Here is a 24,989-nt window from a genome sequence, read left to right on the forward strand (position 1 = left end):
TTTCAGAGTCCTGTCCTCGTACTCTAAGAGCTGATAACCCTAAAAGACAAAACAGGGTTTTTATTTAGGGAACTGGTTAGAGCAGAAAGTGAGAGATGTAATAGCAGGCAGTGACCTCATGATCTTACTACCTCATTAATCAATTTTTTAAAATCAGTGTTACAACAGCTATAGTTAATGTGAATCACTTGGGTGCAGTGAACAGTTGGCCACAGTCCAAAACGTTTCTTTTTCTCTCCACCAGTTCTGTTCTAGCCAACTAATTGCTCATCTGGGGATGCTGCTGTGTACAGCTTATGGCCCAGGGATAAGTGTCTTCCATAAAGGAAAACGGCAATTTGGCTGGTTGGGTATATTTATTTATTTATTTAAATTTATTGTTATTATTATTAAGCAACACAAACAAAAAAACAAACCCAAAGAAACAAATCACAAACCTAGCTATAGATCATACTAGATCATTTAAACAACCGGCTTTTCATTGACCATAAGATGGCCTTTGGTTTTTTTGCTTTTATGTGATACATTGCATTGGAGCAACAAGTGTTTGGACCTTTTATGATTAGCTGTAAATCCACTGGTGAAATTAATCCAGTCCCTAGTACCAGGAGGTGTTTGCCTGCATCCCACCATGTAGATAGTATCAAATAGGAAATACAAGGTTGGTCCTGACTTGGGCAATATTTTGCATGAACGGTAGCAATTGTATTTAAGAACCTTTTATTACTCCTTTTTTATAGGAGATGTATGATGAACAGGAAGAATTTAATAAATCATAATAGAAACTGAACATTGTAATGAGTTTTTTGTATTCTGGGTGAATAGAACAAAATGCGTATGTGTGGGTTTTTGATACATAGCAGGAGCGACAGTATGCATTACTACAAAACTGAGTAACTAGGTTTTTATGCAATTTTTCATTTCTAGGTTAACTGTGTAACTCATATACTTTAGTGAAGCCCATTGAAAAATGTGATATTTGTGATAATCTGTACATGGCCTGTAATGCATCATTGAAATGCCACTGATATTACCAAACATCTAATTGACCAAGCATTTTCCTTCCTATGCAGAAGCTTCAGTATGAGGCGGGGTGGATGGCGGAAACGGGCTGGCGATGGCTGGGGAATATGGGTATGTTCAAAACCAAGTGGCTTTTTTTTGTTGTTTTTTTTTTTTTAAGAGGTAAATGGCACTGCGTTAAAAGGGGTTTACAATTTTGTTATATATGCTAAAGGTATGCTATAAATTAAACTCTTTTGCTTCACTTGAAAACACATAATTAAGTTCAAAAGAAATTTTTAAAATTACCAGGTTCTGAAGTCTTCGTTCACAATAATCCACTAAATTGCATTATTAATAAGTACAGACCCTTGAATAGCTTTAAATCACCATTTAAAAGCTAAACTAAATAATTTTAAAACTATTTGTGGTTGTCTTCACCACATTCTATATAGTTGGACAAACAATAACTGAGGCACCTAATTTATGTAAATATTTATGATACTACTGTCTCATGTATATTTAAGAACTGAAAATACATGGACCTTAATGAGTATTCTGTACATTGTTTCTTTAGGCAATGGGCCTCCGATTTAGCATCCAAACTTGCATGGTTTCCTTATTTCTTTTTTCTTCTTTCTTTTTATTCTATAAGAATATTTTATTCTACAACAATTTATTCTGTAAGAATTTTGTATAGATAGAATCTTTTTCTTATGGAATAAGATAACAGAGGTATGAAATAAATCCTGCCATGTTGGTAACCAGATGCACTTATCTTGTAGATAAGAATTTAGGGTGGAGGATTTGCTTTTTTTCATTTGGAAGAAGAATATGTCTTCTGTATGTCAACCAAAATCAATTTGAAGGAATGCTGCTTACCTTTCCAGTCTTTAATTAACCAGTTTCTGCCTGTAAACATTAGAAAATAAGACAAGCATCATGGGTTTTGTTTTGTTTTAACTTAAAAACTAGGGCGGGTACATGTCGGCAAAGGTTAAGAAATTGGAGGATCAGTTCCGGTCAGAGTCAGCCATACAGCACCAGAGGGATGGAAGTTCATCAAGTATCTTTAGTGGGGTCGCCATCTATGTCAATGGCTTTACAGGTGAAGCTTTCTTTTTTTTAAGGATCTGTTCTGTTTTGTTCTAGTGTCTGTTTACCATCCTAAGTGGAGTAAAAAACTGTAAAACACATGAGTTTGCAGCTAGGTAAATACATAGCAATTACTGTATATGCTTTGTATATTATGTTCCTTTGTATTTCATGATTAAGGTTTTCAATATAAAATCAGATTTAGGTTCTGAATATAAATGTTACTTTACTAAATCATTTACATGAATGGTCATTGATAAAAATAGCAGTAAATTTTTCCACCTTTCCACAGTGTTGTTATTTGAAATGAAACCTTTTAACTTCCTCCATGCTCCTACATATATTAAGTTTTTAATTTTCCAAAACTATTGATGGTTGCATTGGACTTGGAGTGTATGCGTTAAATTTATGTTTGGGTGGATATGTTGGGGTTTTCTTGCTCGGAGTGGCGTAATGCTTGAGACAGTGAACCCGTTAATAGTGGAAGGAGGAACAAGAGAAGAGGTAAGACATATGTATGTATTGTCTGCGATGGACTGATAGTGCATGTTAACTGGAATAAGATTTTTAATCTACCATACTTACGTTCCTATTTCTCCTGGGTTCTGTAAAGCAGCTTAATAACCTTTTTGAAACTTCCCAGAAGCCTTTTTCAGGGACCTATGCCAGGAATGTTGTGACTGTTACATAACTGATGCGTACAGCTTCTGTGATACGGAGCAGTGCTGGTTTGAGCACAGGGCTCAAACGGACTGAAAAAGGTTAAGGTGGACATGTTAAACTATTAATAGTGAATATTAAATAACTGAATCAATTATTTAATACAGGCAGTTTCTTTAGTGAAAATCTAGCATTTGCATATTCTTCAAGGTACTAGTTCCTAAATACAGCTCTACAAGATGGTTGTTCAAAAGGCTGAAGTAGGAAAGATAACACTTGGAGAAAATGTGTGCTATTTTTAGTTAAAAGTTAGAGGTATAATCAAGTGTTAGAAATATTTTGAGAGTTGACAGGAGGGCACTGGAAGGAATTGTAACTGTATTCTTTAAAAAAATTTTCTTTTTTCCTGTATTGATAAACTTCTTTTTTTTAGTATCTTGTGCCAGATTTACTATTCAAACCATTCCATTTGTGCTGACCCAAACCTTTTGGTGCCAGTGTGACACCGCTGTAAAGGTTTCCCAAAAGCTAAAACTTTTTTTTTCCCCACCTCTGCTTGCAAAATAAGTACTCTTTTTAACATGATTGAGGGGATAAGAAGAGATGTTAGTTTTTAAGGTATTCTCTGTTCCCTGTAACAATTCAAGAATTGGTAAGGAAAGAGTGAGTTAACTGCTTCAGTAAATCAGAAATTGTATAGTAGGAGTTCTGTGCTGTTGCTAAACCCTTTTGATATTAATTCTTTTCTATTGCTTCTGGGTATAAACTACTCTCCCAAACTCTGGTGAAAAGATAAATGAGTTAATCTAATTTTGTGTTATGTTGATGTAAAGTGTTTTTTAATGTACTTGAGTATTTCCCACACACACACACACATGTTGTGGAAAGATCCTCTATAACAAGTAGAATGTTTACATTTTGAATCAGTCTCCTCAGAAACAGTTTTCTACATTTCTTCAGAAATGCTTTTCTGATTTGTTCTTTGAAGAACTTGTAAGGTTTTTCAGGAGAAAAACAATGGTTTGCACTCTTTCTGATCATGGCATCATATTTCGCAATTAAAGTTGTTTTTCTTACTGTATTTGCTGACACAAAACAGGAATATTTCTGGTTTTAATTTTATAGATCCCTCAGCTGATGAGTTAAGACGGCTAATGATGTTGCATGGAGGCCAATACCACGTGTATTATTCCAGATCAAAAACAACTCACATCATTGCCACAAATCTTCCAAATGCCAAAATAAAAGAATTGAAAGGAGAAAAAGTAGTTCGGCCAGAGTGGATCATGGAAAGGTAAGTTTAGGTCTACTGCTTTTGGAGATTTCTCCTTTTGGAAAAAAAAGAAGAAAAATCTGGAAAAACATCGTTATGGAAGGTTGCATTTTGAGATTATGGTTTAGTTTAAAATAAATCTGTCCTTGCAACAGCTGAGTAAAAATACTACTGTTACATTGAAGGTATGCTTCTTAGTGATTGTTCCTTAAGAAACTTCACTTAGAACATTCAGAAAGTCTCGGGCATGTCAGGAAACTGAACATTATCCTGTGATTCCATTTAATAGCCAATCAATTGACCAGCCTTCATCTCAGTATGTTTAAATAAGTACCTGGTGATTGTTTTTTAACCTCTTGCCTTGTGCATTGCATAAGTTTCATTTCATCTGTAAATAAAGAAGAATGTCAATTGAAAAGCATTTTCATAAAACTGAAATTAATCCATCTAAACATTTATTATGTTGTGACTTTGTAACAAAACAAAAACAAAATAAAAAAACCCCCATGTTTTATTTACAAAGAATTCATATTCTTTAGTTCTTCCATGCACTGGAATACATAGAATCAACTGAAGTTGTCCTCAGGTCTTTGAAAAAGATGATAGCCAGGCTCAGAGCAGTTAATCTGGCTTGCCTCTGTCTTCTTCCATCTGAGGAACCCATGGGAAATAGAACAGGCAGGAATATGTTCTGGAAATCATTGTTAGTGTCATGCTGTTCTTAACTAGCCTCTTTCCTAGACAACCAGCAGAAACAGGCAAGGAACTCTTCTGCATACATACTTGTAAAATCCTATTTGCAGTTCCTGTTTTCAGTTTGATGATTTTCAGTCCTTTGGATTCAGCTGTTTCATATCATATATCTTTAAGGTAAATTTTTTAAACTTTAGTCAGAAATGATAGGTTCCTCAGTTTGAAAAGGACTTTAGGTACATTTGTTAAACAGTTTTAGGGCTTCACCCATGAGTTTAAGGACTTGGAAGACTGGTGGTAGGTGTGTGTTTATTTGAAAGATGTGGCCATTTTCATTGATGCCATTAAAGCTCGTTATGATTTTAACCAAGTCGGAAAAATCAATTTGTATATACATTCAGTAGAGACTTGCTAGAACCTAATGTATGAAATCTCCTAAAATTTTTCCTTATGATGTCTTGTATTCAGGTTCTGCATCTCCTGGTTCTGGAAGGTTGTACTGTAGAATAAGTCAGAAGAACTGAGTATAGACAAATACATGGGGTTGGGCACAAGGAAACAGGGAACTCACTGTCTCAGTAGAACAGGGTTCGTGTCAGAATCTGGAATAAAAGCTAATTTCACAACAACCCCTCGTTTTTTCCCTTCCTCTCAACAGTATTGAAGAACACTCATTGGTTAAATACTCCATCTCTGTGTATGGAATACCCAATGATGTTCTCCTCAGTAGATCAGTTTGTGAAAATCAGTGCAGTGGATGTAGAGGTTCCAAATTTGTTGAATATTCATGTGCACATCATGTTAGTGCAATGTGATGGGTTTGGGTTTTTTTAGTTTGGTTAAGAACCAAGCCTAAAATGCTACTGTCACAAATTGCTGGTAAAGCAGTGTTGTTAGATCTTCAGTCTTGTGATCCAAGGTTGCAAAATGAAAAGGTCATTTGTCTGTGGAGCTTTGATTTATTTCTTTGTGTGAAACACATTATGATCTAGTCCTTAATTACATGATCACATGCCATCTTTTTTCACTGTGGTACCTGCCACATTCTCTTCACAGAAAAGATTGAATTCAGGTTGCAAATTGCTAATTCAGTGTCGGTTTTTGCTTCTTGTCTCTGTAACCCTGTTCCTTACTTACTGCATGTGACTCAAATTCTGTGCTGGTAATGGAATGAATAATTAATTCCTGTATTTTATTGGTGCTTATCACTATAGCATCTGTCTGCTTTCCAAAGATTAATGAACTTACCACAGCACTTATTACAATGGCTATTATTTTCATTTTTTGTTTGAGAGCCACCAAAAAGACATTAAAATGTCAATAATTTAGAATATGCCATGTGGACTATGTAAGATAGTTACAGAGTTACTTATACAAGGATGGTAAGGCATATGTTGAAGTTTACTGCTGCGTTAAAAGCTTTGCATGTTCTGAACTGTGAACATTCTGAACTGTCGTCTAAAGTCAGACTCTCATAAACCTGTTGTTAAATGCAAGTAGCTCTAGAGTTTTGGTTTAATTAGCATCACATAGAGATCCTGTGGTAACAGTAGTTGCAAAATCCAGTATTGCACAGTAATGTGTGGTTGCTTTAGCGACAAAATCATTCTTTCTGCACTCCCCTTGTTGCATATTTTTGCTACCTCTCCATTTCTGCAACAAATGAAGGAAGGCACTTGCAGGCAGACCTCCTTTCTAAATCTTTCTTACTTGATTTGAAAAATACATGACACAATTACGTAGCTTGGAAAGGTTGTTGTGCAATGTCCAATGGAAGCCAAATTAAGGTGATTTGAGAGCTTGACTTTCAAATTTGAATATCCTTTTAAAAAGCATTCTTTGACATTTATAATAAAATCACTTTTCAGAGATTGAGGATAACTAACCTCTAAAACAAGCTACCAGTAGGATTTGTGGATTCCTTATTTTGATTTTCAGGTTGAGTGAATGTTTTTCTTAAAGATCTGTGTTAATCTGACACAAATGTGAAGAAAATAGTTTAAAACAATTTCCCCAGAAAAACAAAAAATTAGTCTGGTACATCACACTTCATTTCCTTTTTCTGATGAGGATTCAGAATGCAAACTATTTGAATAAATAAAAGCTACCAGTTCTAAAACAGTACAGCTTTCAGAAGAGATGCCGCGTTACTTTAACACAGTAACTTTTTTTGGAAACTAGCAAAGCATTGAAGGGGAAGGAGATGGCTTTTATAGCTATATCGGAAGCAAATGGAGCAGGCCTGCTGTTGAATGGTGGGGCAACCTCATGACAAAGGATATGGAAAAAGTTGAGGTACTCAATACTGCCTTTTCTTCAGTGTTTAGTGGCAAGGTCTACTTTCATGCCTTGAAGGCCTGTGTGCCTAGTGGCAGAGTTTAGAGCAAAGAAATGCTACCAAAGATATAGGAAGCATAAATTATGGTTCACTTAAGGAAACATGACATATACAGCTCTACAGTACCAGATAGAATGCATCCAAGGGAGCTGAAGAAGGTAGCTGATACCAGTGCTACACCACTCTCTGTCAGCTTTGAAAATCCATGGCAATCAGATGAGATTTTCCAGAAGACTGCATAAAAGGCAAATGTCATGCTTACCTTCAGAAATGGAAAGAAGGAGGATCCAGGGAACTGCGCTGTGATCAGCTTCACTACAGTCACTGAAGGCTATGGGGAGATGCCTTCCTGGAAGCTATATCTAGGGTGGCAAATCATACCGGACCAGCCTGGTTGTCTTCTGTGGGGAGATGACTGGATGACGGGAGAGCAGTAGATATCATTTGCTTTGACTACAGTAGGGCTTTTGACACAGTCCCCCATTGCATTCTTTTAATAAATTGGGGAGATACGGATTGGATAATGGGCTACTAGCTGGGTGAAGAACTGGCTCAACTGCCTGGTTCAGACAGTAGTGGTCGACAGTTAAGAGTCGAAGTAGCAAATGGTTAAAAGTGGCACTTCTGAAGGGTTGATACTGGGGCAGATGTGGTTTAATGTCTTTTAACAATGTGGACATTGGCGATGCAGTGGAAAGTACCTTCAGCAAGTTTCTGGGTGACGGCAAATAGAAGGGAACAGTTGATATACTAGAGAGCAGGGCTGCCCTTTGGAGAGTCAACAAACTGGAGGAATTATATGACAGAAACTTAATGAAACTCAACAAAGTCAAATGCAGAGTCCTGCACATGGGACAGAATTAACTCCATGCAACCAGACCGGCTAGGGACTCACTGGTTAGGGCACACCCTTGTAGGGAAGGACTTGAGGGTCCTGGTGGACTACGAGTTGACCATGGAGCAGCAGTTGTGCCCTTGTGGAGATAAAGGCTAACAGCATACTGGGTTGCATTAGCAAGACCATAGCCAGCAGGTCAAGAGAAGTGATTCTTCCAATCTATTCAGCACTTCTGAAGCTGCATCTGGAGTTCTGTGTCTGATTTTGGGCTCCTCAGTACAAGAAAGATACTGACAAACTGGAGTGAGTTCAGAGAACCACCAACATGAATAGGGGCCTGGAACATGTGATACATGACGAGAGGCTGAGGAAGCTGGTTTTGTTTTGCTTGGAGAGGAGACTAGGAGGGGATCTAATTGCTGGCTTTCATTACCTATATGGAGGTTACAGGGAGCATGGAGCCAGATTTTTCTTCAAGATGCACAGCCAGAGGACAAGAGGCAATAGTCGTAAGTTGCAGCAAAGAAAATTTTGACTAAGGAAAAGATTTTTCACGGTGAAAGAGAGCAAGCAGTGGAACAGGTGCCTAGAGAGGTTGTGGAATCTCTGCCCTTGGACATATTCAAAATTTGGGTGGACTCAGCCCAGGGCAACCTGATCTGACTTTAAAGATAACCCTGCTTTGAGCAGTGTTTGCACTAGAGACCTTCAGAGGTCCTTTCCAACCTAATTTTTTTAGTGATTATGAATTCTGTGATCCACGGAGTGTGGAATGGGGAAAGATGTTGAATGATGCATCTAGAATAGGATTCCTATTGCTGCATCTTAATACAGTTTGAAAAAAAAAACAAACCAACTGTGTATTGATCTAGTAATGCAGCTACTCCAGTAGCTAAAATCTTAGCATGAACAAGTTCTTAAATAAATGTGGTTTTTTTATAATCTTGAAATTGCAGTAATGATTTTGAAATATTACTTGGGTGGTTATGCACCCAGGTTCATGCGGTGATACGAGAAACAGTCTAACCAGGCATTGTAAACGCTTAGTTGCTGCATCACCACTTTCTGTACAAGAAAGCTTTGGAACTTTACCGTGTGTATTTTTAACTCTATTTGGCAATGTTTAATGTAAATTATGTTCCTTTATGAATGCTATATAGTCATGTATCAAACAATATTTAATTGATACATTTTTAGGGCTGCTTTTACTATCTCATTCCCATAGAAACCTTACCAGGTCTGTATGTATATGCCTAACTAGTTTTAATTTATCTAATTGGGAAATGTGATCTCCCACTATATTCTTCTCTAATTGCAGCAAGAAAGCTCCTAAGGGCTTTTGTTCCACTGTCCAGCTCCCTTGACAGTACTACAGATTTGAGCTAGTTAAAAAGCACATCTCCAAGAGAAAGCATTCAGGTGTTGAAGAATAGAAAAACAGTATCTGTCACTGAGCTAAATTCTCTTCAAACATTTGACTCCAATTGTATCTTCAAAACTGAACACTAATATTAAGCTGCTTTGATATGAGAGAGGTTCCTCTACTGTAAGAAGTTTCAGCATCTCTGACCCAGTGTTCAATATGAAGAGTTGTATATGAAGAAGAGGTGAAGTATAGGCTGCGAAGGCTGTTATCTCTACTGCCACCAACAGGCGTTGGGGTGGAGAGATGAAATCATGCTGTGGTGTATTTTTGAGAGGATTCCACTTCAGAGTCCATGACTTCCCTGAAGAATTTAGCAGTTATTGACGTATAATTACAGTTTCAGTGGAAGAAGAAGAAGAGGGAGATACAGTGGAACACATAGGACAGAACTGGAATGATTGTGGTAGATATTTACGGAGGGTCTGTTTGGAAATTACTCTTCTGTCTAGCTTTCTTCAGTGAGTTTTCTCACAAGAAGGAGTAATTACCCTTTTGGAATGGAAAAAGTAGTTCCTCTTCAATAGTGAACCACATCCTAGCTGACTTCCTTCAAATTATACCCAGATTTGCTTGGAACACATGCATTTGCATTGTTCCAAGTTAAAGAGCTCAGTCAGCATTGTTCAGTTAGAATAACCTGGACCCTCACCATTTTTTTTTGACTGAGCATTGCTTACTCTGTTTTTGAAATTAAATATTAGGATATAATATTTGTGTGTGTCAATTGGAGAAGAGAAATGGATGTAGACAACTGACCAACACAACTGTGCAAATATCTTTTGTAGTACCAGTCACCGCATGACAAATTACTTTTCAGTTCAATCCAGTTAGTAGTGGGAAAGGAGTTGTGGAAGGGACTGCAAGTACATATAGCAGAACAGCAAAAGGTAATGACCAAAGTAATAGTTTATTGTACATGAGGTATTTTTTAGCATAGAAGGTTGGGGTTTTTTAAAATGTCTTTAAGTAGTAACCTGTTCCTTTTTTTTTTTTTGTTTCAGCATTAAAGCTGGACGTCTCCTCTCGCACATTCCGTATCAGCTTTACACCAAGCAGTCAAGTGTTCAAAAAGGTCTCAACTTTAATAGCATATGCAAACCTGAAGATGCCATGCCAGGTCCAAGCAATATAGCTAAAGATCTCAACAGGGTGTAAGTGTTTCTGATCTTGTAATACAGATGCTAATCATTCACCCATAATGGGTTTGCATTTATAACTATATAGCATTTTTAAAATTCATTTCAGCTTTATAAGAGGGAAGCTCTGAGGCACTGAAATTTAAAGTAAGGTATAGCTATATAAATAGTTTAGGACAGAACTACAGTTACCTTGACTCCAAGTGTTGTCTCTAGTCTTTGGATCACACTTTGCTTGATAATGTGACCTAGGAGTCCTAGGGTGTAGCATATCTGTACAGAAGCAACAGGCCTACATTAAAGAATTCTGACTAGTGACACTGAAAAGTAGGTCTTCATTTCAAAAACAAAAAGCTGGTATGATTTGATTACTTTTGCTAAAGGTGCCTAGGATCAAATGTAAATGCATACTAGTTGTTAAGTTCTTTCTTTAGCTTCTTTTAAAAAAAACCTCACAGCGTATCACAGCGTATCTTATGTATGCTAACACCAAGGTTTAAGTCACGCTTGAGAGAGAAGATGGATTAAAAAATCCAATTACAATATGAAAAATTCTCCTAAAAGACCTTGAGAAGGGAATAGAACAGAAAGCACCAACGAAACTCTTAACTGGCAGAGGAATTGGAATTTGGAAAGAAGTCTTCCACTTGAACAGACTGTTCGGTAGATTTTTTTTTTAAGAGGGTTCCTGCATCTTTTTCAGAAGCACGTTTGTTGTTTAGAGGCAAGAATCATAAAATTATAGAATGGTTGAGGTTGGAAGAGACCTCTGGAGGTCATCTGGTCCAACGCTACTGTTCAAACAGGGCCAAGGATGCTGTACAAGATACTATACTTAGTGATTTGTAATGGGGATCTGTGTTCTTCCATAGTCCGCTGATTTATTTAAAATCCAGTTCTGCATAATGCTGAGGAGACTTTACCACGAGTGGGATTTGTCTATATTTAAGAAAAATAAAACCGGTGCTACAAAATGAATATCCTAAGCAGTATTTGTTACCCGTATTTTAAACAATGAGTGATGCAATCACCATCACCTCTTATTGCATTGTTAATGTTTTTTAAATGAGAAGAATATTCAGAGTTCCAAAAGTAACGATTTAGTCTGAAAAGCCTGCCCTATCCACTGATACTAAATATGTACTGCTGGATATACCACTTTCAACCATGCAGCTCCTCAAAAATACTATGTTTAATATAATTTGTGATTGTGATAATCTTAACCAAATTGTTGTCATGGTTAATTGGCTTTCTGGTTTCACTGGTATACTGGATAGCTAATTATTTCCCGCCTTTTTTTTGTGCACTTAAATTGCTAGCTTTGGGAGTTGAGAGTGATGGTTGGTTTTTTTCAGCAGATCAAGAGTATGCACAACTCTTGAAGGCTTTGGTTTTAATTCCACTTAGGGTTTGTTACAAAGTTAATTTTTTGAATGTAAACTTTGCCTCTACACTGTCAGAGTAAAAGTAAATTGCCAGTGCACTTGTGGCAGAGCACTTTGTATGCTTAAAAGATGAAAAGCAGTTTGTCTGGGTTTTTGTCAAAAGCTAAGAATACGTTTGATTTATAGAGCCTGAACAGATTTTTCCTTGAGAGAAGATAAAATAAATCTAACATAGTAGCCTAAATTAATTTTCTAAAAAATTGAATTTTTCTATGTAGACTTTCTTTTTTTCTTTTTTTGTTTGTAACTGGATAAGGAAGATCACATCTCTCGATAAAAAGATAACTCCTCCTGATGGTTTGCATATTCCTGCACCATTCATGCTGTCCATGGTAGTACAGTTCTGTTAACAAATAAATAATTACTGTAATTCGATTGGAGACTGCTGGTCAAATTAAAGGCCTTGGAAACAGCTTTTCTAATGTGAGCATGATTTTGGTCACTCCCGTGTAAACTCTTGGTAGTGCTGCGTTAATAATACACCAAATCTGTGAAATCTTTTGTACAGCAATACAGTATTTTGTGACTCTGAGACGGCTCAGAGTTTGAGATAATTGTCTCAAGAATGTAAAAACTACTCAAGTATATACAGATAACAATTAGGAAGATAAATACTTAGTACTTGAAATGACCTGTAAATGTGCCTTTTTTATAAAAGATATGGTATTAAATAATTATATGTGTTTCAGAAATCATATTAAAAAGTGTGAGATGGAAAACGAGATCACACCCAATGGAATAAGTTGCTGGAATGAAGAAGAGGAAGAAGAAAGTGATGATTTTGGATTTACGGAGCCGGAGCAGATCCTTCCCGGACGGAAACAAAATGGGATTCAGTCTCACAAAGACAGCACTGCCATTTTTAACGGACACACACACACTTCTACCAGTGCCTTAAAGACACAGGATTGCTTGGTGCCCTCTGGCAACGGTGTTGCAAGTAGGTTCTCCCCAGGCCCTGTGCAGGAGGAGGGGAAGACTGAAAAAGGCATGGTTGACTTTAGAGACTGCACAACGCAGCAGTTGCAGCAAAGCAACAAAAATACAGACTTTTCATGGAATCCACATAGGACTATGAGTAATTCATCTTCATCTTTGCACAGTAATGCTAAAATAAATGGTGCTCACCACTCCACTGTTCAGGGGCCTTCAAGCACAAAAAGCACTTCTGTACCTACTCCTAGCAAGGCAGCTTCCTTACCTGTGTCCAAACCTTCAGATTGTAGTTTTATTTCTGACTTTTATTCACGTTCAAGACTGCATCATATATCAACATGGAAGTGTGAATTGACAGAGTTTGTCAACAGCCTGCAGAGAAAAAACAGCGGTGTCTTTCCAGGAAGGGAAAAATTAAAAAAATGGAAAGCAGGCAGGTCTGCACTTAAAACTGACGCAGGTAGATACTTGTTTAAGAAGGTTTATGTTGAGAAGGTGCCTTATATCTTTGTACATTAAATGTCTAACTGAGACTAAGTAGGTTAGTATTTAATATTCACATAAAAGTCAGGCTATCTGGAAAAGCTTGGTGACTTTGATGCACTGAAAACTAAAGGATCTAACTACTTTGGTTTTGTGTGTTTGGGTTTTTTTAACTTAAAATGTGACTTAATGTGATACTCTGGTCTATATTCAATTCCTCCTTGTAGAAATAATATTCCTGACTTCACCAAGATATGTGGAAGGGGAAAAAATACTATATATCTCTAAATACACAAGTAAGTAGTTGCTGTGAATACACAAGTCTGTAGTTGCTGTGTGAAAATCTAAAGGGAAAAAACAGAAGAAAAAACCTTGCTCCTTATAGTTCAATGTGAAAATTTAAAAGATGAGTAACATTTGGAAGTGAACTAAAATTTTTTTTTTTTTTTTTTTTTTTTTTGTTTGTTAGTAAGAGTTTTATATACCTCTGGGTCTGTTTAAATGGGTAGCAGTGTCATATGAGACTTCTGAACCTGGCTTGTGACAAAAGAGAATTTTTTTATGTCATTACATCAAGGGCCAACACGAAAAAAATGTGTAATTCATGAGAGGCAAAGCATTACAAGTGTAGATGAAGTAGTTTGCATCTTTAGAATCTCATTTACAGTTTTTCTCAATTAAAAGGCTAGCTCTGTACTATCAAAGACATTCTGACTCTGTTGTGCTGTAAAAATATTCGCTTGTAATCATATGAAAATATGCTTGACAATAATTACCACATCCTAAAAAATTATTGTTAGATATTTAAATTAACTGATTCTGTGTTTGTGCTAGGACACCTGAGTTATAAAACATGTTAGCTTACGAACTACCCTAATGTGTATTTTTTTTTCCATCAAAGTATGGTATAAGCTAATATATTTTTATTTTCTCTTTGATTTGGCCTAGAGTATTCAAATAGTTAATGACTGTGTTTCAGTTGACAGGTAGCAGCTTCTTAAGCATTAACTTGATCACTTGATTTGTAAATATGCCCTTTATAAGACAGTCCTTACTTTTCAAAGAATGAGTTCAAATGGTAAATTATTAAAAAAAGGAAAACATTTTTCTGATTACTCAGTAATTAACTCAGATGTTAAGCAGAACAATTCACTTGATGTGTTGACGTATTTTTTCACTGTTACACTTTATGCATTGTTCAAATTAAGATTTTTTTGTTGTTAGACATAGCCTCCTTCGGTAGGTCAGGAACATAGACATGCAGACTTGAACTTCTAGGATACTTGACACAAGTATTTCTAGTGCTTCAGGCATTTAAGTTTTTCAGTCTGGAGCTATCTTGCTCATCTTTGCTGAATGTTTGCATGAGTGTAGGTACAGAAATGACAAAATCCAGTTGCATGGGAGGTTTACAACTAATTTTGGTGTGTTCCATGAAGAATTAATGGTAGCTTTTAGTGCAGCTAAACTTTTTTTATCTTTTGGAACAGTCTTCTGATTAATGAACAAGAAGGAGTGAAGTTCTCTGTTCCAGATTCAGTGTTAACATAGCAAAATTAAGATCCAGTTCCCACAATATGCGTTAATCTCCTTGGGTTGGGGGAACTTGTTAGGTAGAAGGTGTTAATTATGAGAAAATAAAATGGAAACTGTAAGTTGATGCATTGTTTAGGCTGTTTGTCCACTTTTTATGTTTACATTTCTCTGAGAATTTTGTAAATGTAAATATCTTTTTGGTGAGAAGAAACAAAAATCTTTATAATTTAAGGTGGTAAAAACTTGATAATAGTCCTTGATGACTACTGTGAGTAGTACCAAAGTGTATAAATTAGGGTTCAAGTTTTCTATTGGTGTATCTTCATACTAGGTAATGTGTCTGTTGCGAGCTCAGCCAAGCCACAGAGCTGTATAATGCACGTGGATATGGATTGCTTCTTTGTGTCTGTGGCTATCCGAAATAGACCAGATCTCAAAGGTCAGTATTTCATTCTACATGTTACAGTTTACTCAGTAAAGCCTTTAAAAACAAAACCAAACTTGCACACTTACAAAATGAACTTTGCATGTTAATCTTTTTTTCTGGCGTCTTTGATAGACCATGCAACTTTCATATTCCTGCTTACTTTCTCACAATCCAAAAGCAAGTGGAAGAGAGAACTGGAATTCTCCTTGCTGTCTTCTCAGTATCTAAAGTAAGAAGAGAGAAGTAAAATCTGGAGTAACCATTCTCTATAACAGTGCACGTATCTTATTGAGACTTAAATCTACCATATTAGAAATTTGAGATCAAATTCTAGTTGTACCAAAAGTGGGTTTTGGTCACTCTCTGTTTAAAAAAAAAAAAAAAAATTAAACAAAAAAAGAATGGGATATCCTAATAATTTTCCTGAAGTAATGTAAGGAGTTTTGTTTAACTAGAAAAGTGGAAAGGTCAAGGCTGAAAATTAATCGTCTCTTTGCCTGATTCATCTTTTTCAAGGGAAATTTGCTTCTCCTTCCCTTTTCTATCTAAGCTCTTATACATGAAGTATTATAAGACCTGGAAGATGAACGATTCAGTTGGCATTGTCTGAGTTGTGTGATCATCCTTAGGGCATAGGAAGAGTTAGTGGAGCACCTTAGCAAGTCTTGGTGATTTTTTAACAAGTGTACCATTCAGAAATGGAGATACTAGTTGTTCTGTGCAAACACTGAACTTTGGTGATGCACGAGTCTGAAGACTTGGTGCAGCGGTGACCTTCTGACACCCAGCTATCATAGACCTTGGGAAAGAAGAGTAAGCTGTACATACAATTCCTTTGCTCTCTTCTGTCCAAAGGCAGATGCAACTGAACCAAAGATACTCCTGGTATGTTTGCGTCTTTAAAACTCTATTTCCTGCCAAGTTTCAAATTCCATTACTGGAATATAAAGAACCTAGGACTTTTCTGCAAATATTTTTTCTGTTCCATGGAAGTCTGCCAGAACTTTTAGTGCATAAATTAGCTTCCTGTAGAAAAATTATGGAGGTGTTGATACTACTAAAAAGTGAAAAGTTTACTAAATACTTGATTTTGTACAGTTAATTAAACAAGTTGGACTGCGTGTGTTGGTATGTCTATACTCTTCTAATTTAGCTAATAAACATGATAAAGTATTTAAAATAAGTACAGTGTTTGCTGTGTCTTAAACTAATGGATCATTAGGGTGTTGGTGAAGTTTCACAGCTTCCATTTATACTTGTTATTAAAGACAAACTAGTATGGCTGTATTTTCACTCTTTAAAACTTTTCTTCTTTACACGTGACTGCAATTAAGACAGCAAATTCATAGTTGCAATGCAAAGTCACTTTCATAGCTGTTTCCTCCTTAATGCTGTAACAATGTATAAGCTTGAAAGAAATTATAAAAAAAGAAAGCAGACATCTTTATGATCTTACCCTAGTTGTGCTATTACTAAACTGTAAGCTATTACAGATGTTGACTTATAAGTACATGCATTTCTTCTCCACAGGAAAACCAGTAGCTGTTACTAGTAACAGAGGTGCAGGAAAGGCACCACTGCGCCCTGGTGCAAACCCCCAGCTTGAACAGCAATATTACCAGAATAAGCTATTGAATGGCAAAGCAGGTACAGATAAGTCTGTTTGTTTGTCTGTATGTTTTTAACTTTTGTTATTGAAGACTTTTTCCTTAAAATTATTAATAAGTGCACAGTGGATAAATCTGTGTTTTTCACATGGGGGATTTCAGAAAAGAAATGTCTTTGGACAACACGGTGCTCTGTGGCCTCAGTAATAACATGCCACTGTGACTTCTTGTTAGTAGCTTTGCTCAATATGGGTGAATTATTTTAGAGTAATTTTAGGTTTTACTCACTTTCATTGCGGTTGAGTATAAGATATAATGTTAAGTAATTATTTAAAATAAGAAATAAATACAGATTGTCCAGGATCACTTCATTCTGAGTAAGTCTATTATAGAGAAGAAGGTACAAAATAAGTATTAAAAGGCTACTAAAATTTTTTTGCTATAAAAGTAGAAATGACAGCACATGGCCAGTGAGAAATTGATTGTTTGAAGTTGGCTTTTGAATTGCATATGTACATTATCTGTGTAGAATGAGTTAATTTGGGTGGTCCTTAGAGCATTTTAGGTTTCTGGAAAGTCTGTGCAACTTCCGTGAGTTCTGTCTCTCCGGTACTTTGTTTCCTCAAAACCAGGGCATCTGTCGTAGTTTGAGAATTCCTTACTTGCCTGCAGTAATTTAGAAATTTGTTACTTTCTGTGTCCTCAAGTAGTAGTATATTAATGTAAACAAAACATACTTTTATTAACAAGTTTTATTATTATTATACTGCCTGAACTGCATTTAGTATAAGAAAGTGTATTGCTAAACATTGGCAACTTGTTTCTCTTTTTTCCTCCAACGGTCTGCTTAATCAGCTTGAAACTTAGTTTTTACCACAAGGTTGGTAAAAAGTGCATATACAAGGGGCAGATGCTATTTAATTTCAGTTTAGATTTGGAAGCCGAGTTTCTCCTTTGGCCCTTGTATATGCATTTTTTACCAACCTTGTGGTAGCAAGTACTATTGTTATAAAGTTTACACCTCAGTGAGTTATTTTGTTGATACAAGAGGTGGAAAAAGACAGGTTGTTCTTCCATGGTTGTTTCTGAAATGTGAGTACTTTAAAAAAAAAACAACACCAAACTAATGAATTTTGCCAATTTTCAAAGACATTTGGAAACAAGGTATTACAGGAATTGATGGCATTTTATTTGTCTTTTTGCAGTAGTTTGAGACTGCAAGTAGAATATACCTACTGAAGTAGAATATATGTTTGTGGAACCCACTGGCCTTTTTAGGGACTCTTCAGGATGCTCCAGACTTAGCTTCTGCTGTGTTGTTTGCAATGCCATGTACAAGTGCATTGCAAAGATAGCTGTGGTTTTCATGGAGTTGGATTTTTCTGTAGTATAGCTTGTGTATGAACTGTTTATTGGTAGTTCAGTTTTATACAGTGGCTTCATAACTTTTATTAGGACCTTACACTGGATAAGGGTGTGACTTCATACAATCAAGTGATGTTTGGAGAGTGAGGCAGTTAAATTACGGAAGTTTAGCTGATATCTAGCATGTTCTTTCTGATTCACAAATTCAGTAGTATCTCTTCTACTATATTTATTGCTTAAGGGTACAGCAGATTTCAGCCTCATTGTATAACAAACTCAGTTTCTTACTGCAGCAGCTTTTTCTGGATATCCACACATTCATTTCTTTAACTTCAGCATCCAGTCTCACTGGCTTGCACACAGGCAGGCAGCTCTTTCTTTCTTGATACTTAGTCTGATTGTGCAACCTATTGTTTTGGTGAAAGGATTTTTTCCTAACGCTCTTTTTATAGTCTCTATCTCATTAGCTGCAGTTCATAATATTTTTTAGTCTCTTTATTAATTTTTATCTCCATGTACAATGTTTTTTATCAACGAAAAATACAACCTGTTGTTTCTGCTTGCATTCTCATAAGTACATGGCTTGTCTTCCTTTTGGAGAAAAGAAATTACAGTTAGTTATGGTCTTAGATGAAAAGATGGAATTGCAGGTTAGGCTTTTCTAACATCACAGTATCTTAGAAAGTGTATGTGAAACACTTCACAGCATGTGTTTAATTGTGCCATGCCAGAGGTAAATATGGCCCAGTAGGCACATGTATCACATGAGTACTTTTTCTAAAATATCAAAAATACAGAACGATAAATTATGCTGTTAAACATACACAGTTCTGTTTGGGGACATGTTATATAAATGAAATAAAAAGGTAGTTGGGACCAACTTTGAACACGAGCATATTTTTACATCCATGCTTCAACATGGAACCCACTTCATTTTTTGATGCTTCATGATTTCCAGGCTGTTCTCTGATTTTGCCTTCTCCAGGTCTTGCTTATTAGAAAAAAATGTTCCAAATTAAAAAAAAAAATCAATCAAACAAACAAACAAAAAACCCCAAATAAAACAAAAAATAAATAAACAAAGATGAACCCTTATGAATCACTTTTGACCAAATACTGAATTCTGCTGCTTCAGCTACTTCTTTTTTTGCAAATTACTTCTTTAGTGATACTGGTTCCTGCCTTTGATCTGCATTGCTAGACAAATATCTAGTGTCAATAGAATCTTGAATCTTTTATGCAATACTTTCTTTTTCTTGTTTGAATTCATCCAAAAATGTATAACTTTTAAATTTAAAAACTTGCTATCATTCTCACCCTAAATCTCCAAATTGGAGATAGCCTTTCTGGGTAGTAGAAATTACTTCTCTACATATGTGCCATCTTTAACATTCATGTTCTAAAGATAGAAGATTCACATATGTTAATCAAGTTTCATAGTTTGGGGTCTCTTTTCCATGGCCAGGATGCCCAAGATGTGAATGTTTTCTAGGCTTCCTTTCCCTCAACCCTAGTATCTCCCTTTTTTCATTCTAAAGAGCAGCAGATTTTAACCATCATATTAGTCACAGATTTATTCTCAGCGATTTCTTTTTCACAGACTTGGGTCCTGGCCTCTGATTTCTCCATCCGTTGCTCCACATTCACCATGTGCCTGTCTAGTTTCCCAGCTTTTGATGAGAGGTTCTCTACCTTGCCTTCCATTGAGGACAATGTGTTCTGCATTGCCCTGAATTTCACATGAAGTGACTCCATCAGCTCATGGGGGGATCTGCTCTGCTGCGATGTGGAAAAAGTCGACGAGTCCAATGAAGATAGACAAGATGACAGCATCATCTCAGGCCAGGGCACAGGAAGGCATGGACTAAAGAAATTGTTCTTGTCACTCTTATCTTTATTTGGGGCATAATTTTGCTCTGATTTTCAGTTGCAGACATCTTAGGTAACTTACTGAGCTCATCATACATTAAAATATTTAAGACATAAAAAGGTGCACAAATATAGCAGAAATTCTGAATAAAAGCAGTTTTTCACATGAGTCAGGCTCTACCCCTGCTGTCTCCACTCACTTATTACAACACTTTCTCTGGTCTGATAACTAGTCGTATGTGCACATAGCACCATGTTTCCTTTCAGTCAAATTGTCAGCGTGTAAGTTGTTAGTACCATGAAATATAATCAGGCATTGTGGCACTCTGAAGAAAATTCCCTGTTTATTATATTACAAAGGTGTATGGTATTAAATAGACTACAGTAATGAAAAAGAACTATAACATACATATTGGATTTCATTTTAAGTAAATAGAAGCTTTTTGTCTGTATGATACCTTGTTTTGATGCTGATGGGGAGTTTGGAAGAGCATAGTAGTTTTTGCATCTAGCCATTTTTTCAGACTGATTTAGATTTAGAGTATAGGCATGTGTCTTTCAAGGTTTACATACTGTGAAAACCCAAATGGAAAGGAATAGAAAATGACTTACTTGATTCCAGTATTCAGTGTCATGGAATTCTGTTCTAGTACCTAGTATGCAGTGGGCCTGGAGGACTCTTTAAAATTTATCTAAGAGCATGCAGTAAAGTTTTATAGAATTAGGGGAGGTCTGTCTCATTTTAAGTCTGGGGTTGCAGTATTTATAATAGTATCATTTTGATCCAAGATAAATTTATGGTGATATTTGAAAGAAGTTAACACATCCTAATGAGAGAATTATTGGGAAGTAACAGCAGAAGTTTGGTCAATCAATATCGCCATAAGAGTGTTAAAGGAAATACAAGTTTCTAGCTAGTGTTTTTTAATTTGAGCTAATTAGCATTCTGGTTATTTTACTTCTTAAAAATCACTTTGTGGTATCTAGATTATTAGAAAAATAGTTTTCAGTAAGAGGTTGTCAGTATGATAAAAAGTGGGTCTGTATTCTGAATTTAATTTCTGTGTTTTGGAAGTAGTTGTGCTTTTTGTAAAAAGGAATGTAGTTAAGGTCTTCTCGTTCAGCCAAGCAGTTGGTAAATTTTTGAGTGTCTTGTATTTGTTTACGGGATATGATGTAGCAGTTAGCCTCAAATGTTTGATCATTTTTATTGTCATTAAAGCTAACTGAGATCAGTCTTATTTTACAGTATGTTGTATGTAGTCACCAACAAGCTGCTGTCTAGTAATTTGGGGGAAAATAGAAACAGAGTTTTTCTGTAGCATAATATTCTTCTCAATAATATGTACAGACGTATCTGCAGAGAGAGATTACTATGGGGAGGTGTCTGTGTTGGTTTTTTCTGGACCATGATATGAATCAATATACTATTAAGAACCTCTTCATCAACAGGTAGCAGTATAGAAATTGTATGAAATAAAATCCATAATTTTTATTTTATTCACATTCATTCTGTTGAACTCTTAAGAAAAATAACATAAAACCAAATATAAATATTATTTTCCAAGCAGAAATTAGATTACCTGATAAGCTGGACTCATCAGTCTGGGAGCATCCGGATTCCACACATGTGAATGGAGCTGACTTTGATCTCACTGTTCTGTCCATGGCTGAAATAGCTTCTTGTAGTTATGAAGCCAGGTAGGTAAAAGTTACCTATCAGGTTGCTTGAAAATCTCATACAGATAGGCATAAAATGTCCAAAAATAGCAGCTGTTAAGTCAGTTTCTTTAAGTTTATCTAGAGAGGAATTTTTTTTAATGTTTTCAAAAGTTGTAGTTATATAGGTTGTTAGAATTTAACACAAGATCTTCCCTATGGATGCTGCTGCTTTTTAAACTGCTTAATAGCTCTCAACCTAACCTACATGTTACTTGAAACAAAGCCTGTTAAGGAAAACCTCATGCCATTCACTGTGATATTGTTGATTTCATAATGTTATCTTCACTTCTTTGTATCAAAATTGCATTCTTTTATGGAATTAAGAACATTTTATTACTGAAGGTTTTAGTTAAAATCAGACATTTAAGTGTGATTACTAAACTTAAAACCATTTATTGCACAGATTATGTTAGGCATCCCCAATAACATAGCTTATAAATGTTCAGAATATGAGACAACTTGTTATAAATATAAGCACAGTGTTAGAAATACGATTTTCTTTCCTGATAGAAATAATAGTCCAGAAATTACTCCTTCACTGGAACGTTTCTCAAGCATGCTAGGGTAGGCAGGCTTATATTTGTATCTCAGAAAGTTAGAGTTTATTTATTATGAGAGCATAATTTTGTAAGCTTGCACAGTGGAATGTAAGATCCAGTTACCTTAGTCACTGTAATATATGTGTGGTTTTAATTTGAAACAGAAGATAGCAAGTAGTGCTTTCTGGAGACCTTTTCTTTGTCTTAAGCATGTTCCCAAAGGCAGGCTGTCCGTGCTGCATGCCTGAATATTATACAGCTAATTCAAATACTCTATTTGCAGTTATTTTTCTTACCTATTAAGTTGCTAGCAGTTGGACTAAATTCCTTTTTATTGATAATTCATTTTTGTGGGAAAAGACTAATACTTCGTTCGGAAATATCCCATACTAATTTGTGGAAAAGTTGGTACTGTGTTTACTTGGGGTTTTTTTATTATTTAATTTTAGACAAGTCGGAATAAAGAATGGAATGTTTTTTGGCCAAGCAAAAAAGTTGTGTCCAAATCTTCAAGCAGTTTCGTATGATTTTGATGCGTACAAAGAAGTTGCGCGGACAGTATATGAAATATTAGCAAGGTAACATATGCTGTTCGTTTACATGATCTTTCATGGTAAGGTTATCAAGCATATTTTATTTGCCATTGCTGAATGCCATTACTCAATCTAGTATTTCCTGCTCCATGTTGCTCTTCAGCTTCAATAAAGTCATTCCTATTTGAGATCTTCCTTTTGTAGTATTTTTGTTATTTTGAGCATGGTGCTGCTTGAGAACATTCTTTTATCTTGAAGCCAAATCCTGTAAACAGTCAACATCTGACTTCCAAAGGAGTCATTGTTAAATTTTTTACTGATTACACCATGAGAAGCAGATCCCTGCTTAGTAGTGAGATTCTTCCAAGAGGTTTTTTTTGAGTAGCTTAAGAATGGGTTATTAGAGTAACATCTATTAGAAACTACTTTCTGGTTTAAAATGCACTTGAACAAAACTGGAAATTTGTTATTGTCAATGAAAAATAAGTATTCAACTCCTTTTCCAGCTGTTCCTTTAAAATCATGATGCATGTTGAAATTAGTCCTACATTCGTAATGTTACTGTAATTTGCTGGTTTAGCATTTTTAATATGTAAGTGATGTGTGATACAAAATAATCGGGGAAATGCCACCACAAAAGGAAGACTTTATTTGCAACATATTTGTTTTAACAGATGGTGAGCTGTTGCTGGTGTTTCACCTCCTTTACTTTGTGTTGATAGCTATACTCATAACATCGAAGCAGTCAGTTGTGATGAAGCACTAGTAGATATCACTGAAATCCTTACAGAGACCAGATTGACTCCTGATGAACTTGCAAATGCTATCCGCACCGAAATCAAAGCCCAAACTAAATGCACTGCTTCTGTTGGGATGGGTAAGTACCTTATTTCATTTCTGTTTCCAAGCAGTGCCTGCTATTGTTAGGTGTATCAAAGCTATGTAAGATTGCTAAAACTCTTGTTTGTGCGATACGGAATGTATTGCCATTTTCATTAAATTAGTGTAAATAGAAATGCAAGAAAATCTTCAGAAGTGGAAAGTTTTAAGCAAAAGCTTATAAAATTGCTATCACTTCTCCTTTGTTATCTGAACAGTATGCTACAATTCCATCTGTATGATATTCTTACATTCATTTTTATGAAATGCTACTGTATTTTTCCAGTAAATAGAAAAATGAGCACAGTTTCTGTTCCTTATCAGGGATAGCAGTAAGAGTTTATGGGGTGGCATGATTTAGCATAATTATTATAAGGTATTGAAAGCAAAGATTTGTGTGATTTGTAGTAGGTATTGTATATGAAATCACACATCTGAAAAGACTTCCTTGATTTCTTTTCACTTGGCCCCTTCCTTTCTCCTTTGTTTTTGTCCCTAATTAATACTAGAGTTGAGTATCTGTAAATAAATGTACCGAGTGTATATAAGTGTATGAAATCCACTTGTGAGACATGCTGAAATTCATTACTGTAAGCAGAATTCTTCCTTTATTTCTGATGATATCATAGTACAGGACTGTAATTCCCTGGACTCCTGTTTGCATCTTGTTTTGAACTGAAACACATTTGTTTTCTCTTTTATATGCTTATTTAGTGTGTTTGTTTTTTCTATAGAAAGAGCGGAATTTTTAAAGCGGAGTTTTTAAAGCGTTACTTTCTAATCTGTTACCATAGTTCTCTTGCTGATTGAAAGAGGCAAATACCTATGAGCAATTTTTTTTTTCTGATAATCAATTTGTGTGAGATACTGGAAAATAATTTTGGTATCCCTTCTAAAAATTCATATGGTAGGTACGCTACACAGACTTTGTCTCTTCACTCATAATTCATTGTTAAGTAAATAAAAAGGAGGAAACAATTGTACTATTACATGAATGTAGAGTACTTATTTCAAAAACATGGTCTGCCAGAAGCATACATCTTGTGTAAGTGATTTATATGTTGCTCAATGGGAAAGTTGTACCAATACAATAAAATGTAAATCTGAATAGATACTGTTACACCATTGAGATCTCCTCTCAACACCATTGTCTGATTAGAGAGAAATTAAAAAGGACATGCTTATGC

At 35.6% G+C, this 24,989-nt stretch overlaps 1 protein-coding gene across 2 annotated transcripts in view; it reads left to right on the forward strand.

Moving 5' to 3' along the window:
- Window positions 1-1,077: 1,077 nt before the first annotated feature.
- REV1 (REV1, DNA directed polymerase) overlaps window positions 1,078-24,989 on the forward strand; it is a 47,806-nt gene continuing 23,894 nt past the window's right edge. The window contains exons 1-10 of one of the 2 annotated variants that reach the window (XM_009276130.1): window positions 1,078-1,134; window positions 1,978-2,110; window positions 3,883-4,051; window positions 10,327-10,476; window positions 12,596-13,302; window positions 15,193-15,300; window positions 16,819-16,935; window positions 21,701-21,830; window positions 22,840-22,968; window positions 23,646-23,800. In XM_009276130.1, the coding sequence (XP_009274405.1) occupies window positions 1,084-1,134; window positions 1,978-2,110; window positions 3,883-4,051; window positions 10,327-10,476; window positions 12,596-13,302; window positions 15,193-15,300; window positions 16,819-16,935; window positions 21,701-21,830; window positions 22,840-22,968; window positions 23,646-23,800 (1,849 nt within the window). In that variant the 5' untranslated portion in view covers window positions 1,078-1,083. Of the gene's footprint in view, window positions 1,135-1,977; window positions 2,111-3,882; window positions 4,052-10,326; window positions 10,477-12,595; window positions 13,303-15,192; window positions 15,301-16,818; window positions 16,936-21,697; window positions 21,831-22,839; window positions 22,969-23,645; window positions 23,801-24,989 lie in introns of both variants that reach the window. The other variant, XM_009276129.1, reaches the window with a different exon arrangement.

The sequence above is a fragment of the Aptenodytes forsteri genome, unplaced genomic scaffold (assembly GCF_000699145.1).
Source record: "Aptenodytes forsteri isolate BGI_AS27 unplaced genomic scaffold, ASM69914v1 Scaffold96, whole genome shotgun sequence".
NCBI classification, from domain to species: domain Eukaryota; kingdom Metazoa; phylum Chordata; class Aves; order Sphenisciformes; family Spheniscidae; genus Aptenodytes; species Aptenodytes forsteri.